This window comes from Camelus bactrianus, chromosome 9 (genome assembly GCF_048773025.1).
Source record: "Camelus bactrianus isolate YW-2024 breed Bactrian camel chromosome 9, ASM4877302v1, whole genome shotgun sequence".
In the NCBI taxonomy this organism is placed as follows: domain Eukaryota; kingdom Metazoa; phylum Chordata; class Mammalia; order Artiodactyla; family Camelidae; genus Camelus; species Camelus bactrianus.
The window spans coordinates 6,759,804-6,777,071 of record NC_133547.1 but is presented as its reverse complement, the minus strand read 5'-3'; the positions used below and the strand labels follow the sequence as shown (position 1 = coordinate 6,777,071).

Below are 17,268 nucleotides of genomic sequence, written 5' to 3'. Positions count from 1 at the left end.
AATCAGATCTTCCGAATTCACATCCCTTTGCCATAAATGATTAGCTGAACTCCTTGTCCTGTCAAAACTAGCTAGACATAGAGATAAACATTTGGTGTTCCCCTGACTGAGATGCCTCCTGCTTACAAAAACAATCCCAACTGTAAAATCACCCCACCTATGACTGATCTAATTCCTCCCTAGAAAAGTCCAAGGTGAAACCATCCTGCTCAGACATTCTGACCTTTGGATCTGGTGTGTGTTCCTCATTGCAACAGTGTGAATAAAATTGATTTCTTTACTTGCTCAATTTTTTTTTTTCTTTTTTTGCCTTTGACAACAGATAGTAACTGAAAAAGAAAACTGGGCTTCCAACCCAGACCCATGACCCTCCCCCCTAGGAGGGAGAATGCTGGTGAGGTGGCGATGTAGTCTCTGGCCCACCCCACCCCATCCCACCCTGTCCTCCCCCCATTAAGGGAGCCAGGATGCTGACTTCAGCACAGGTACAGGGCAGGTAAATCTGGAAATCTATTCTGGGTAAGGAGGTAGGAAACAGCTCCACTTTACAGAGAGACAAACTGAGGCTCCAAGGGGGAACAGAGGACCCACTGCCACCTCACTGCCTCCCCACTGTGCCCCTCACTTTTGGTTCTGCATCAGGCTGGCGTCGGGCTGGGGATAGTGTCCTCCCCAGGGTGAGGAGCCGGGGGGAGGCCGGGCGGGGGAGAGGCCGTCCACATTCCTGGTTTCTGCGGATTCTCTCCAGCTGCTCCTGAGCGCTCATCCGGGGCCGGGCCAGGGGGACCTGGGGAGATGAGAAACATCTGGAGACTCCAACCTTGGCCTCCGTTTTCTCTCTTCCCCAAACCTTTCAGTCTCCTGTCTTGCCCTTTCCAGTAAGTTCACCGCTGAATCTTTCTACACCTGTCCCTCTGCCATGAAAACAGGGACTGGCAGGAGGGGATAGCTCAGGTGGTAGGGTACTGGGTTCAATCCCCTGTACCTCCTCTAAAAATAAATAAACCTAATTACCTCCACCCTAAAAAATAGTTTTAAAAAAAGGACTGGGCTGAGGACCTTGCCTTGTAGAGTCTGGCACTCAAGAAGGGTCTGAGATGTTCCTTGACCTGAACTGAACAACCTTTCAGTTGATGGACAGCATTCTGGAGGCCAGTGCTCTGTGCTCCCCAGAGACCATGTGCAGTTGTACCAGTTGCACACTGCCCAAGGACGGTGCCCTCCATTTGAGACAGGAAGGGGGCAGGGCACAGCCATTCAAGGAATGATACAGCAATTAACAGTGGAAGATTCAACCCCCAGTAGGCTCTGAGGCTCAAGATGGCAGGAGATTTGACTTCTAGTAGAACTTCAGCTTCATTATATGCTCATTGTAAAATATTAACATGGTGAATAACATGCCCACAGGCGCCATGACAGTCCCAAGGCTAGCCACAAAAGGTCAAAGAGTGGGAAATGGCCAAGTTCCTGGGAATCCCAGCCCCTTCCCCAGGCTAGTTAGATTGGTCCTTCCACTTATTAGCAATATGAAGCCACCAAGCCCATAAAAACTGGCAACAGGGTGCCTCGCAGCCGCTGCCCTCTCTCCCTCTTCGGAGATGGCCCACACTCTGTCTAAGGAGGGTGTACCTACTTTTAATCTGAGCACCCAACCCCCACACCTTGTGGCCTTTCTCTTGCCTTTTAATGTATCTCTCTGAATAAATCTACCTTAACTCAACTGGGACTCGCTCTTGAATTCTTTCCTGTGCGAAGCCAAGGACCCACACTTGGCAGGGCATGTCCCAGGGGCTCAACTGAAGCCTGGGACACAGCCCTCCTCACGCCACACATCTGTTTTTCCTGCATCACATTGACCAAGCCAGCCCCTGCAGAAGGGGCATCTGTCTCTAATTCACAAAAAAGGCAGCCTGTAGGCTAGCAGAGGCTTCCTAAATCCCCACCTCAGTCTGGACATTGGCACCAGCTCTTTCCCTGCTTCCCCACTAATAAATTCTAACTCACTCTTCAAGGTCTCTCTGCCTCCAGGAAACCATCCCCAACATGCCCAGGCTGCCCAGGAGCTGCTCTGTAATGGCGCCAATGCTTTGTGCTTTCCCCATATTAGCACATGCCTCCCTCTCTTCTGGCAGTGTTTATGTCTGAAGCTCTTCAGTGCCTGAGATCTGGTCTGATTCAGCTCAGGAACCACAGTGCCCAGACAAAACCCAATCCACAAGAGGCCAGGGGCCACCCCAGCGCCAATGGGAACAATGCCAAATAGGCAGCTTGAAGTTAATTAACATATTCAAACCGGAACTCCCCACCTTCCATCCACCCAAATCCCTCCCCATCTCCTGCCTGCTAACTCCCTCCTTCCGGATGCTCAGTAACTCCCTCCTTCCAGATGCTCAGGCCAAGAACCTTCTAGTCATTCTTGAGTCCTCACACCCCACCTCTCATCGGCCAGGAAATCTTGTTAGCGCCACCTTCAGAATCAGTTCCCCAAATCTCTTATTTGCCACTCCAAAAATAAACAGCAATCTTACAGCCGATGTTTGTTTTTCTAAGTCGGTGCTGTTATCCACCTGGTGGTCGTGATGGACGGCATCCCCCAAGTCTCCGCACACCCTCCATCATCCGAGCCTCTGATGTCAATTGCTATTTTCTTGCTTTTTGTTTTGATTTTCTAGTTTGATTGCTCTCTGAAGATGTCATAAAATGCCAAAAATAGCCACAAGGAGAGTGAAATGAAATGAACAGAAACATCTTGTCACTTCCAAGAGCTCAGAAAGTAAAATCACATCAGGAAGAGGATCGAGGAGCGTCTGCTGGGACATCTCACTGAAAAAGACCCTCGAGATGTGATGCGATGAAAACAGAAAGAGTGGTTGTGAAAGCTGTACTCTGACAGTGATACCAGGAACTGATGACAGGAAACTCTGCCCTGAGCAAAACATGAAGATCTGAAGGTAACCGGATGGTCTTGCAGGCTTTTGGTCATGAAACAAGCTAGAATATTCCATGAAGACTGGAAAATTGATCATGAACCTATGACTGGCAACATATGACTTAAAATACCTGAAGATCTGGGGTGGCAAAGCAGCAGCCGGTCATCAATTATACTGATGGGTTTGCTAAGATATCAGAAGGAAACTCAGTGCTGCAAAAAAATGTATACAGTGGATAAAATGGCTTCTGAGTGATGTTGTCTGCCTACTAAAATGTTACCACAGCAATGAGAGAGGATAATGACAGGCTTGAAGGATGCCAGGCTTGGGGGGTCTGTTCTTGGGCACACTGGAACCACAGACACACACACACACACACACACACACACACACACACCACAATTGGTAGTGCCTGGAAAAAGCTGACATCTAAGGTGTTAGGAACATGTCTATGATTTTCCTGACCATTATTATGCAAACAAGAAATCATGACATCTCTACATACGGCTTGTAACGATGCGAGTTGACACTCCATGAAGAGCAAGAATGACCACCAATACCACCCTTAAAAAAACCCAGAAAAACTCCATACTGGCTTCAGGTCTTGGGAACCCGGGACCCAAGACTTTTTAGGGATGCCACCTTTGTAGCTTCGAATACTTGGGATGAGGTTGATACACCATCACAAACAAAGGCAAACACAGACTTAGGGCTCCGATGAAGCTTGAAAACAATGCTGCAGCTGAAAACAAAAGGACTGCCTTTACCCTAAGTCCGCAAGCAACCAGATTTGGTGTCGCTGATGAGAAGAGGATGAAGCTGAACTTTGTTCTTCTTGCCCAAGGTGATCAGGTACAAGCGGAACCTCCTACCGGACCCAGCAATGACTCACCCGGTGGGCACTGGTTCGGGGACCGAGAAACTGCTGACATGGTGTGAGATTCGGGAACGTGAGAGGGTGACAGCGATGCTGACGAGGCTGAGACACAGGGGGAAATCTCCCCATGGACGAAATGGTGAAACGGGCGGCCAGTTCATTGCTGCCCTCCAACAGTAGGTATTTATCAGCAACCTAGAGAATCTAACCCGTTTACTCAATTAAAAGGGCACTGCCCAGACAACACCCTTGGTTAAAGAGCAAATGACACAGCCAGAAACTCTACCAAGGCCATCTGCCTCATCCTCAGGGATCCCACCCCTGGCCCTGCTCCAAATGTCCCACTCCAGCTTTATGATGTCATTGCTGCCCCAACCAATGACCCCAGTCTCCAGAGTCCTCAAGCCACCAGATGCCATGAGCATTCACTGCAGGTGAATATTTAGGTACTTTGGTTTCCTTGGTACTTGGATGTGTGACATGATGTTTTACTAAACCTTTTCCTTAGAAACAAAAAACGCCTGATACTTACCATCTATTTTTAGTGCACTGACTCCTTCATGAAAGTAATTCATTGCTTTATTTTTAAAATAAACTTGACTTTTAAATGGAGATATTATTTACAGCCTTTATCCAATTTAGTATGCATATTCATACATTTTATTGGGGAAACATTCATGTGTTTGATGAATGGTGCTGCATCAGACACCACGGCTGCTTTTATTCGGTGTAGAGCATAGGCACCAAAGTACCAGTCTAGAATCTGCAAAATTTTGCATTTTGAATGACATCTGGTTCCAAGGGTTTTGGATAAGGTTTGCAAACCAAGATATCTAGAACCTGACTCCCTCTAGACATCTCCTCTTCTTGGAACCTGGTGCAAACAACTGTTATCTCGCGCCTGGACTCTCCCAGCGGCCCTTTCACTGCTTCCCAGCCTCCGCCCTCGTCCACACACACTGCTCTCCATGTGGCCACCAGAGGCCACCAGTTCCCACTTACAGCAACGTCCCTGTGCTCAGAACCCTCCACGGTTCCTGTTCAAGCAGTGTCAAAGCTAAGTCCTCATCTTGGACCACAGCCCCAGCACTATCTGCCCCCATTTCCCCTCTGCCCTCATCAGCACCGGTCTCCTCCTCTCTCGGTTACTCTGTTCCAGCCGCACTAGCTTTCTAGTTACTTTCTCCAACACGCCAGACTCACTTCTGCCTCGGAATCTTTGCAAACGTTGTTCCCTTTGCCTCTAACACTCTTCCACCAGATATCCCCAAGGCTCCCTCCCTCACCTCCTCTGTGGTGGTCAAGATGGACCTGAGGAAGCGGGATGGACTGCCTACCTTGGTTCCTGGCTGTGGGGAAGGGGGGCGGCGACCCTCAGGGCTGGAAGCCCGGGAGACCCTTGGAGATCCAAGACCTGGAAGAGCAGAACAGGACCAGTGAGGACAGAGAACTCTGAGAAAATCCCGCCCGACCCCATATACTCACCTGAGCGAGGACTGGCGAGCTCTCTGTCGCCTCCTGGGGGCCGCCCCCAGTCAGCCTCGGGGGATCGAGGTGAGCTCAGTTCTAAGGACTCAGGCAGGCTCTGGAGGAGTCAGGAAAGGAAAATCATCATGATGATTACCATTTCTCAAGCATAAAGCAGCTGAGACACAGCATAAGTAGGATTAAGATTGAAAACCAGAAGCTAGACCTAGTTTTCAACCCTCAGCTCTGCTTTTTTTTTTTTTTTTTTTTTTTGGCTGTGTGACCTTGGGCAATTTACTTTACCTCTCTGGACTGTATGTCACCTTTTGATATGAGGATTAATTCATGCATATAAGGCATTTAGAACAGTGCCTAGCACATGGCAAGGCATTATAAGTGTGAGGTTCCGCAATGATTAAGCATCTGGCATGGTAGGTACTAAGTACTTTATCAGCATTATCTCATTGAATCCCCTCAGTAAATCTACAAGGCAGCTATTATTATCCCTTTTTTATATGTAGGGAAACTAAGGCTCAGAGAATGAGGACAAAGACTAATGTCACAAAGATAGCAGAGCTGAGATCTAAACTGAAGTCTCCCGGATACATGATCTGATGGTCAGGACCAGCAGCAGCTCTACCTGGCTATGGTCATAGTGGCTCCCGCTTCCTGATGGCTTACTCTATATTAGGCATTTTCTAGTTACAATTTGTCCTTCTTACAGAGTCTTGCAAGATAGGGGTTAAGATTAGCAATGTCTGGTAAATGTTTAACAATGGCCTCTCTGGTAGGAAAGAGCCCTAGTTTGCAGTGTTTGCCAATTACTGCAGTTTAAATACCCTCACTGTGATCTGTTTCAAGCTACCAACTGAATGTGACATTGAGAAAAGATGCAGGCGATTGGATCTTGGGAGGTCTTGGGATCTGGCTCCAGCACACCAGTAGACCACACCATAGTATAAGAAATAAGAAAACAAAGGCTTCCAGAGCTTAGGATACTTGCCTGAGGTTGGTTAGCTGATCCAGGGAGAGAGAAACAGGTGAATGGGTGATAAGCTGGGTCAGGGGCAGATAGGACAGGAAGCTGGGGATGGGGAAAGAGGTGTGTGAGTCTCACCTCCCTCTCTGAGGACTCCTCGCCTTGGAGTGCAGGGGATGGGGAGTCAGGCTCAGTGTGGGGGGGTGGTTTCTGGGGGCCTCCCAGACCTGCCAGTGTGTCTTCCACCATCCACAGCTGCTGCTGAGCAGATACTCTGTCCTGGGGAGAGGAAAGGAATTTGTTACTCAAAGGTGGGAAGATGTAAAGAGGGTTCAAGTTGATAAGCCATGGAAAGGGTCTGAAATCAGTTGGGCTTTACTTATGGAGTCATAAACGGACTGTGTGCATATGGGGGCTATATTTGTGGATATCCATTTCCATATGGATATCCCACTAACTGCACCATTTATCATGAACACTGTTTTTCCTATACTGCTCTGCAGTGTTACCTCTACTATAAATGGGTGACCGTATAAATGTATGTGAGTCTGTTTCTGAATACCCTAGTCTATTCCTTTGGTCCATTTGTCTAAGCTTAATACTACACTGTCTTCTTATTAACTGTAGCCTTATACTCAGACTTGACATCTAGTTTGTGTTACTCCTGCAGCTTGGTTCTTGGAGGCTCCCTTGGCTACTCTTGGCCTTTTGCACTTCCAGATAGAATTTTGAGTCAGCTTGTCAATTTCTACCAAAAAAAAAAAAAAGCTTCTGAATTTATACTGGGATTGAAGAGCTCCACTGGAGAAATCAATTTGGGGAGACCATATCTTTACATTAGTGTATCTTTCCTATCCACGAACATGGTATATCTCTCCATTTATGTAGGTCTTCTTTAATTTCTCTCAATGTGGCTTGCAGCATTGATGTCTTTCGTATCTTTCATTAGATTTCTTCCTAGATATTTAGTTTGTTTATGTTAATTATAAACACTAGTGTTTATAAATATATATTTTTCTAATTGTTTGGTACTATCATTCAGGAAGACAATTGATTTTTGCATATTATCCTTGCATTCAGTTACCTTGCTGGATTTGCTTATTCTAACAGTTTATCTGGACATTATTTTGGATTTTCTACACACATATCTTTCTGTCATCTGTAAATAAAAACAGCTTTACTTCTTCCTTTTTGGTCCTTATACCTTTGATTTATTTCTCATACTGACTTGTACTATCTAGGATCCCTGGTACAATGTTGACTGGAACTGGCAATAGCGGACATCCTTGTCTTATTCCAAATGTTGGGGGAAAGTTTTCAATATTTCACTGCCAATAATAATGTTTGCAGTAGATTTGTTATAGATGCCTTATCAGATTAAGGAAGTTTCTTTTTATTCCTACTTTGCTGAGAGCATTTATCATGAATGGATGTTAAATTTGTTTAATGTTTTTCTTGCATTTATTGAGATGATCATGTGGTTTTTCTCCTTTATTTTATTAAATGTGGTGAAGTACATGGACCTATTTTCAAGTGTTAAATTAATCTTGCAGTCCTGTAATAAACATAATTTGGTTTGTGATGCATTGTTCTTTTCATATATTGCTGGCACTGAGTAATATTTAACATCAATAGGTGGGGGATTAGAGTTGAGGGGTGGATTTTAGGAAGAAGTGGGAGATGTTTGGCATGAAGAAGGTGGGATTTAAATCTTGAGTATGCATTTAATAATAGAAGCCAGAGTTTTTAACTAAAGATACATGATTTAGAAATTCTACTGGTAGGCTTAGAATGAAGAAGGGGGTCTGAGGCTAAGCAATGGGGCTTATACCTTAGGAGTGAGGCTTGAAGTAAGAGATTGGATTTAGAACTGGAGACTCCAGAAGATAAATTTAACAGCAAAAGTCAGGATGCAGAATGCAAGAGATGAACTGGCAGGATGGGACAGGGATGAGGGGTGGAGTTTTGACACTGAGGGCACGGCTTCGAAATAAGAGGAGAGATTTAGAACCAGAGGGTAGAGTGATTCTGAATCTGAAGATAGGTCTTGAAGGGCATGGTCTTAACTACAATAAAAGGTTTAAAGTGAAAGGAAAAGACAGAGGGGGAGGTGCTTAAATAAAATGGGTGGGGCTTGGTGCTGTGGGCAGGGCTTAAATGCCAAAAGGTTTCCAAGTGAACTTAGAGAGGAGGGTGGAGATTGGGAGCTTAGGGCAGGGATGTACCTGGGGGGACCCAAGGTGCAGCAGGTACTCAAGGGTCTCTCTTAAGGTGCCCAGCTCCTGTTCCAGGCCGCTGTATGTGTCCCAAACCCGCTCTCTCTCCTCAGGTCCCAGAAAGAGGGAGACAAAAGGTTAGCATGCCCACCCCCCAGATCTTTCCCCATTTCATCCTACCACCTGAGCAAGAGGAAGGGTGGCCTGGCCCCTGGTGCCTTGGGGCCAGGGGACTACAATTCCTAACGGAATTGAATGGACTACAATTCCCAAGGGCCTCTTTGCTCAGACTACTGGGAAATCCAGAGTTTGTATAGACCCTGTCATTCCAATGAACTTCTAGTATAGACAAATAACAGCTTCCCCTGAGTCCTCTGGATTACCTCTGCACTTACCATGTGCCAGGTACTGTTCTTAGCTCTCTAATTTTTCTGAAGTAGGTACTATTAATGTCTCAATTTTACAGATAATAATTACAGCTAACACCTAAGTATGCTTACCATATACTAGGCACATAAGTGTTAAATATTTATTCATTTATTGACATATATTTATGAAATTTCACAATGACTCTATGAAGTCAATATTATTTTTATCATCTCAAGTTTACATAAGTGTCATCTAAGGCCCAGAGGGGTTAAGTAACTTTTCCAAGGTCACACAGCAACTATAAGTGGGAGCTGAGATTAAAAGCCAGGCTATATTAAATATTGTTGTTTCTTGTCTGCTTGCCCCTCACCCTCTAGGACAAGATCATTGGTTTAAAATTTGGGAGGGAGGGATTCTCAAGAACTACCTTCCCATGAGCCTTTGAGAGCAGGTTCACTTTAGTAACAACTTGTAGAGTCCTGGAGTCCCTTGGGAGGCATGGCCCTTCCTAGATGCTCACCTGGGTCAGGTGACAAAGAGTGGCCCTCACACTGACTAATCGGTCCTGCAGGAGGCGCTGGCGCCCCCAGGCCCTTCCAGGAGCTGCAGCTTCCCTGGTTGTTTGGCCCATCTGCTGTCGGGTCAATTCCAGGGCTGCTTCTAGTTGCTCCTGCATGGAGAAGGAAGGTGGTTAGACTTCTGAAACCACACCAAGCCACAGGAAGAGAAGGTATCCTTCTGTATCCGGGCATGCTGGGGATCAGGATGGGCTAAGGGTAGGTGGAGAGGCCAGGTGTCCCTCCCCTGTCCTAGAGCCCTGTACCTTCTCCTCCTGCCTCCGGTCTATCTCCTCCTGCAGCCTCCTCAGGAGCCGGTCCTGCCCACACAACTTGGTCAACAAAGTCTGGAGAAAGGGGAATAGGAGCTATTTATGGACCAGATCTGGCTCTTCCCCTTGTCCACTCCCCCATCTCAAACTTTCCCTTCTCAACTCTGAGAACTTAGCAAAGGTTTGATCAAGGAGAACTTACATCTGTCTCCAAGCTTTGGTGGAAGGTTGAGTCCAGTGGGGGACCCGGCTGAGGAGAAAGAGAAAATTGGGGGTCATATGCCCAAACAGGTCCTTATTGTAGCTCAGTGCTAAGATGAGCCCTGTTTCCACTGAGAGACACCCCTGTCCCTGTTAGCTTTGTTCCAAGCTTTAGCAAACCTCAGTAGACCAATTGCCAGATTCTTGGCTTTAGGAAGACCCAATGGGCTCTGCTACCAAATAGCTATAGCAAATACTATAATTCATAGAGAAAACTTAGACATTTCCTTTTTGACTGAGAATAAAACAAGGACACTCACTACCACTGTTACAGTATTAGAGATCTTGACCAGTGCTATAAGATAAGACAAAGGAAACAAAAACTGTAAAGATAGGAAGGGGAATGACAAAACCACCATTGTTTACAGATGAGGTGCTCATCTACCCAGAAAAACCAACAGAATCAAAGAGTATTTAGAACAAATAAGAGAATTGAGGTGCAAAATGAAGCTACAAACTTCATTAATGGCATATATCTACATCATCAATAACTAGAAAATAAACAAATTTATTTTTAAATATAAAAAAGAAGAAAAAATGCATCATTCAAATAACTATAAAAATGATCAGGAATTTAGGAGTTACCTTAACTAATAGCACACAAAATCTCTATGGAAAAACTTTAAAACTCAAAGACCTAGAAGATTATATGAACGAATGGAGAGATATTCTATATATATGCCACCCAGGTTTCAACAGCCCTAGAAAACTTAATATAAGCACCTATCCAGGCACCTTGACATACCCTGTCTCCTCTAGGCACACTAGTCCAGGAGATGACATTCACCATAGCAAAGAAAGCAAGGGAGGGGGCTATCGCAGATTCAAGGTGCCCCAGGATACCTACCAGTAAAACCATGGAAGCCCCGGTCCCAGGAGGTCTCGGGGGGAGCTGGAGATATGTGGAGGAACTAGAAGGGGCCTGGAAGGAATATTGATATAGAGATGTTGAGAAATTAGAATGTGTGTGTCCAGAATTGAAGTGCCTTAGGAGATTCTTTGAGGTTCAGAACTGGGACCCCAAAACTGCCTCAACTGCCTGCTCTCCAGCTGTGTGACACTGTAGGGATACAGAGGATGATAATAAATGGACAAGCCTGGCAAAACTGTCCCAGGAACTGATGAAAGTTGCACTTTACTCTCACTCTCATGTTTGTGGTTAGTTATGGATTTTCTGGGCTACAATCCCGTGATGCTGAGAGAAAACAGCAGATGACCAACTTGGAAAGATAAAACTGAAGACACAGGCAGATGCAATCCACACTAGCTTTCTCAGTATTGTCTTAGAGAAGAATATTCTGGACTACAATCTCCATAATGCTTAAGGGGTCATGGCCAAAGACCAGCCTGAAAACAGCCCTGAGAACTGAAGGAAGATAAAGTTCACTCTCCCTTTCACACCTGAACCCAGCTGTGATTATGCTGAACTACAATCCCCAAGATGCTCAAGGAGTAATGGCCTAGAGACCAGCCTGGAAAGACAGCCCCATGGCCATAAGGGAGATGTGGTCTCCTACCCTGTTGCCTCAGCTCACCGGTATTCTGGTCTCCTGACTCCAGTGCTGGGGACTTCTGGGGGGCTTTCCTCCTCCAGCTTCGGAGGAGAGTCCTCGGCGGGGAGTAGGGGGCCTGGAAAGGGTCTGGCGCTGGGGACCCCAATCCAGAGGAGGCCGGACATCGATGCGACTCAGTGGGGTATGCGGTCTGGCAGAAGGTGCTGTATCTCCAGAGGAGGGAGGGGGTCTCCGTGCAGGAGCAGAACGGGGCCGGGGGAGGCTCAGAGGGGAGGGAGGGCGAGAGAGGGGTGTAAACAGACTGTAGGGAGGAGAAAATAGGTGAACTGGGTCAACTAGAGCCCCCTCACCCCGCTAGCCATCAAGCTAGTCTCCAAGATGTATCTCCCTTCAGTGTGTCTCACTGTTCCTCTGGAGTAGAACCCTCCTCTATTAGCAAGATTCTAAAAAACTTCCGCCTTCGTGGCGTCCCCTTCTTAGGCCTTCTCCCGGACAGGCTCTGGCCCCACAAGAACCCCAGCAAGTCACCTACACATCCACATACCCGCGAGAAAGCACTTGCCTCCAATCAGTCACAGACCCGCCCTTCTCTTAGGCCACGCCTCCAACTTTTTCCTCTGGAGCTCAGCCCTATAGAACTTTTTGGTCCCAGACTCCCTCATCCAACTCACTCTGGGCTCCTCGTCCTCCGAATCCGGGGTCCAAACTGCAGGTCGGCCGTGGGGCTGGGTGCGAGCAGCCCGGGTCGGCCACGACCCCTGGAGAGCCGAGCCACTTCTGGAGATTCTGAGCCACGGCCCTCTTCCCCTCTGCTCACCTCTGGGGGACCACCAGGGCCGCCAGGGCCCTCCCCAGGCTGGGGACGTGCAGGTGACCTGGGTTGCCCACTAACGAATGGGCATGGAAAAAGACATCACTCCTTTGACCCTTATAACAGCCCTTATTCCCATTTCACAGATAAGGACCCAGGGACCTACAAAGAAAACAAAGGAGGTGGTGTACTATAAATCATTGTCCCTATTTTGTAGATGGGGAAACTAAGACCCGAGTGCGGAAGTGACTTGCGCAGGGCCACAAGGCCCATCCAGGTCGCTGGGCCGAATGCCCCTGACTACGCGTCGAAAACTGGGGCAGGCAGAGACAGCCTGGAGGCTTTCTCTTTTTTTGAATCTGATATTGTTCAGAAGGCAGCTGCAGAGGGTGGAGACTTCTGAGCAAGTCAGAGAGTGAGCAATATTGATGGACAAAATGGTGGGCGGAGCTTACAAGAGAAAGCCTTTTTGCTGATTGGAAGAGTTGGAGTTCCCTGGAGCTGCGGCCTGAAGGGCGGGGTCTCCTTAGCCAGAAGACTTGTGATTGGACATTGAAGGGGCAGGTCCTCAGGGGGAGGAGTTTGGGATGATGAGCCAGACCCAGATTGGAGGTACAGGGTCAGGGCGTGGCCTTTACGTATACTCACCAATCGTCGCCCTCCGCGCGGGAGGCCCGGCCCAGCGCCCGTAGCCAGCCCCGCAGGTCCTCTAGTGTGTCGGCCGCCAGAACGTAGGTCCTCATGCCCGGGTGCTCCGCCTGAGGGAGGAGAGAGCTGGAGGACCTGGACGCTTGGGCCCTTTAAAAAGGAGGTTGCCATGCACCTTAGTCAAGGTCTCTTATCTCCAATAATGGATGCTCTATGTCTGCTCCTAGGCCTAATTCCTTAGTACCCTTGGGGGATGGACGGACTCACTGTGAAAGTGAAGCGCCGTCCTCGGGGGGCTCCTGGCCCATCTGGCCTGATACTGTAGCTAGGGAGCAGGACGCTTCCTAGGACACTCTCCTCGCGGCTGTCTGCAAAAGAAGAGCTGGGGTCAGGGATCACAAGGATCTGGAGGCTGAGAAGCTAAAGAAAAGGGAGGGTGACGGGGTGGGGGGGCTGCCCACCCCATGCCAGCTGGGGCACTGACCCTTGTAATAGAAGAGGCAATGGCCAGAGAGGACAAACCAGCGGCGTTTCCAGAGCCGGAGCCCGGAGCTGTCCTGGGGGGAGAGAGTGGGAGCAGAGGGCTGAGTAGAGCCAGCAGGTAAAAAAGAGATGGAGACAGTGACACTTGGGGGCAAAGATCCAGAGAAAGGAGAGAAGCAGAGATACATGTTTGATGCAACAGATTCAGATGGAGAGTGGGAAACATGTGGGTTACAGTTGACGGGACACAGAATCTGGACACAGTCAGACCTGAGTTTGACTCCTGGCTCCACCATTTTCAAACTCTGCACTTAAGCAAGTCATTTCCCCACTAGGAACCTCATGTTTTCTCATCTATCATTGAGGATTGAGAAGTTACAGGAAGGTTGGGACAGATACTATACCACTCATGGCAGGGGCTTTATATAGGAAGACTTGGTCCAATTATTATGGTGTGTGAGACCCAGAGAGGCTGGGAAGGTGATGCTGAGCCACAACCTGAATCCTGCATCTCTCCATCTCCTCTGCCAGAACTACTCAATCGCCAGCCTTGTGCCCCTCTTCTCCTCTTCCATCCATTCCCACAAAAGCAGCATGATCTTTTAAAATTATAAATCAGATCATGTGAGTATAGAAGGTAATTAGGTTTGTTTATTTATTAATTTTTAATTCTTATTTTTAATTGAAGTGTAGTCGATTTACAATGTTAGTTTCATGTGTACATCAAAGTGATTCAGTTATACTACACATATAAATTTTTTCAGATTCTTTTCCATTACAGCTCATTACAAGAAATTGAGTATAGTTCCTTGTGCTATACAGTAGATCCTTGTTGTTTATCTATTTTCTACATAGAAATGTGTATCTATTAATCCCGAACTCCTAATCTATCCCTCCTCCTCTCTTTACACCCCCGACAACCACAGTTTGTTTTCTATGTCTGTGAGTCTATTTCTGCATTGTAAATTTTATTTTTTATTTTTAATGGAGGTACTGGGAATTGAAGCCAGGATCGCATGCATGCTAAGCACATGCTCTACAACTGGGCTATACCCTCTCCCCACAATGGGCTCCTTCTTGACCTAGAGTTTTCAGCTCAAATGTCATCTCCTCAGAGATGACTTCCCTGACCAACAGTCAAATGTAGCTCTCATCTCTCAACCACTTTCCAGCACATCTCTCTGTATTATTTCTTCGCAGAGCTTCATTTGCTACCATGTGAAATCGAGTCCACTTGATATATACGAATTTATTATTCATCCCTGCCCTGCCCCCATCTTGCATGTACTATAGATACTTGATTGTCTTATTTGCATGACGTGCTCCAGGGCTTGGCATATTGTAAATATTCAAGAAGTGATCATTGAATGAATGAATGAATGAATGAATGAATGAATGAAACAACGACAGAATAAGGGAGGAAGCAGTGATAGAAAAAGAGACTTGGAAGGAGAAAAACAGCAGAGAGCCAGGGGCACAGCCTCCAGCATCACTTGGAATGTCCTTTCCCTTCTTCCACTTGCTCTACCTGTTTATGAAGCCAGCCTCGGATGTGCACAGGGAGGTTGGGATCCCTTCTGAGTGCATTGCTTCTCTTCCCAAAGGCATGCACCTTGCTTACTGCCCGGGTGGGCTTCTGAGGAGAGAAGGAGGAAGGAAGTGAACAGGGCCTTGGGATGGGCTTGGAAAGGTGGTGCAGTTGGACCCAGGCAACCCGAGGCTCAGCTGCCTTTAGAAATCAGGTCAAGGAGGAAGCTGAGTTTGGGGATCAGAAGGACCTGTGAGTACTGCAGAGTGGAGAGATACTTTTCATGGGTGGAGGGAGCTGTTTGGAGGCAAGGAAGAGGCTACTGGCCAATCGGGAAGGAATCTGGGAATCAAGGATCCACTGCCAAGGAAAGGATGCCCTTGGCCACCAGAGCCAGAGATGTAGTAGAACTTTCGGGATCTGAACTGGCAATACTGCCGGGGAGGTCCCCATAATCAGGAGGGACCTCCATGCTGAGTCCTTGGTGATGGGCCAGCTGGAATCAAAGGACACCCCAGCACCAGGGAATGACATCCCTTAGTGACCATGTCGAGGGTGCTGGGGGGAGCTCCAAATCCCTCCATCCCAATAGATGGAGCCCCCTCCCTGGTCCACACAGATATATCAGCCTGATTCTCACAGGATGCCTTTCCTTGGCAATGGCGCTGCCCCAGGTTGGGATCAAATCTATGGATTCTGAACTTGGGAAGCTAGACATGAGTGAAGGGAATGGCCAGAGGACAAGGAAATGAGTGTCATCACTGAACTTTGGACGAGGGTAATGATTTGGGACCCAAGTATCTCTGGCTTCATGGGGCCTGATTGTTGGAGAAGGAGCTTTCCTGGTCAGATTTCAGAACTGGGTAGATTGGAGGGCTAGAAATAGGACACGAATTCTCAGTCCTAAGAAGAATAGCCACTGCTTCTGAGTTCCTGTATGGGGAGAGGGGAGGGCTTGGCTGGGGAGCGGCCTTATGTTAGCAACCAGAGTCAAGTGGGGTTGTTACTCCGGCTTCAAATTAGGAAAATACGAGGGGTGGAGACAGCTGGGAGTGCCTTGGAATTCCTAGCGGTGGCTGGTGGGCAATTTGGGACCTCTCTAGGGCTGACAGACCCAGTTTGCTAAAGATCTTTGCTCTTAACAACCGGAGTCCCTAGGAAGGCACCTAAACCACGGCTTGGATACAGGAGATAGAGGAGCCCAGAGTCCCCCACCTCCTCCCCAGCCCCACCAAGAAGCTCGAACCTTGGTACTCAGGCTGCCGAGTGAGGAGATGGTGGAAGCACTGCTGGCCAGGCTGAGGCTGCTCCGAGGTCTGCCCTCCTCCATCAAGGGCTTGGGGAGAGAAAGAAAGGGGCTGTGTGCGTCTCTCTGCAGATGACCCGGCTGGGGACAGAGACAGGGTCAGGGGCTTGCAGGTCAGAGGAGGCAGAGGAGAAAGAGCCTGTTGTTTGGGGCTTGGGGGGCTGGGGGAGGCCCTGGCCCCGGATCGCATACCAAGAGTGATGCCAAGAGAGGTGGGCGGCACTGGCAGCTGCGGGGAGGGGGCAGCTGTCTGCAGCCTGGGACCGAGAATAGGGGCTTCTTTATTCTTGCCCCCTACACTCTGGTCAGGAATTTGACCTTCTCTGTGCTCGGGACCCCCTTAACCCCTGCCTCTTTCTGGCTGCCCCCAGCTACCTGTCTCCTGCTGTCCCACAGACACCCCCAAACCATCCCTGCCAAGCCCTGGGACACCAGGAATGTGCACCCAAGCGGCCCCTCCCCCCAGCCAGGGAACTTACCAGCTCCGGGGTCCCAAGGACAGAGGGCAAAAGAGGGCAGGGTGGGTGCTGGGACACCCAGCCACAGTCTCCCTCCTCCTCTGTCTCTTAGGTGCTGCCTCTCCTCGTCCCCAGTTCTCACCTGCTCATTCACACCCTTTTTGTCTCTTTGTCTCTGATGATGTCTTCTTCCTCTCACACTTTCTCTTTTATATTGTCTCTCTCCACTCTCTCCTGTCTCTCTTTCTCTCTAATCTCTGTCTCTTCCAGTCTCTCCCTTACTTGTTCTCATCCCCACCCCCATATCACTTTCTCTTCCAATCTTTCTGTTTGCATCCAAATCCTTCTCTGACACAGAGTCTCTTCTTTTAAGTCTCCGTCCCGTTCTCTCTCTCTCTCTCCCCTCGTCTCTGTCTTGCTGTGTCTCTCTCTCTCCCTCACATTCAATCTCCTCTCTCTCTCTCTCTCTCTCTCTCTCTCTCTCTCTCTGTATGGCCCTCTACATCTGCTGTTTCCTCCTCTCTCTGATTCTCCCTCTCATTTTCTCTCTTCCTCCCTCTCCCAGTTTCTCTTTCCTCTCTGCTGGACTTTC

The 17,268-nt window shown here is 48.1% G+C and overlaps 1 protein-coding gene and 1 long non-coding RNA gene across 12 annotated transcripts in view; one reads left to right on the top strand and one right to left on the bottom strand.

Annotated features, from left to right (window-relative positions):
• The window catches only part of LOC141578574 (uncharacterized), a 3,050-nt gene extending 335 nt beyond the window's left edge, over window positions 1–2,715 (top strand). The window contains exon 2 of the long non-coding RNA XR_012508971.1: window positions 2,673–2,715. This is a non-coding gene — a long non-coding RNA (uncharacterized LOC141578574). The remainder of the gene's footprint in view (window positions 1–2,672) is intronic.
• PLEKHA4 (pleckstrin homology domain containing A4) overlaps window positions 1–17,268 on the bottom strand; it is a 19,415-nt gene extending 2,147 nt beyond the window's left edge. For 2 of the 11 annotated variants that reach the window (XM_010946925.3, XM_045510670.2), the window contains exons 1-17: window positions 16,698–17,268; window positions 16,159–16,248; window positions 14,913–15,020; window positions 13,386–13,458; window positions 13,169–13,269; window positions 12,902–13,011; window positions 12,114–12,329; window positions 11,464–11,743; window positions 10,776–10,850; window positions 9,870–9,917; window positions 9,662–9,742; window positions 9,359–9,508; window positions 8,479–8,577; window positions 6,392–6,532; window positions 5,293–5,392; window positions 5,145–5,221; window positions 626–787 (exon numbers count right to left, since the gene is read on the bottom strand). In XM_010946925.3, the coding sequence (XP_010945227.1) occupies window positions 626–787; window positions 5,145–5,221; window positions 5,293–5,392; window positions 6,392–6,532; window positions 8,479–8,577; window positions 9,359–9,508; window positions 9,662–9,742; window positions 9,870–9,917; window positions 10,776–10,850; window positions 11,464–11,743; window positions 12,114–12,329; window positions 12,902–13,011; window positions 13,169–13,269; window positions 13,386–13,458; window positions 14,913–15,020; window positions 16,159–16,242 (1,905 nt within the window). In that variant the 5' untranslated portion in view covers window positions 16,243–16,248; window positions 16,698–17,268. Of the gene's footprint in view, window positions 1–625; window positions 788–3,873; window positions 4,012–5,144; window positions 5,222–5,292; window positions 5,393–6,391; window positions 6,533–8,478; window positions 8,578–9,358; window positions 9,509–9,661; window positions 9,743–9,869; window positions 9,918–10,775; window positions 10,851–11,463; window positions 11,744–12,113; window positions 12,330–12,901; window positions 13,012–13,168; window positions 13,270–13,385; window positions 13,459–14,912; window positions 15,021–16,158; window positions 16,300–16,697 lie in introns of those variants that run through there. The other 9 variants (XM_010946926.3, XM_045510672.2, XM_045510665.2 and 6 more) reach the window with 8 other exon arrangements.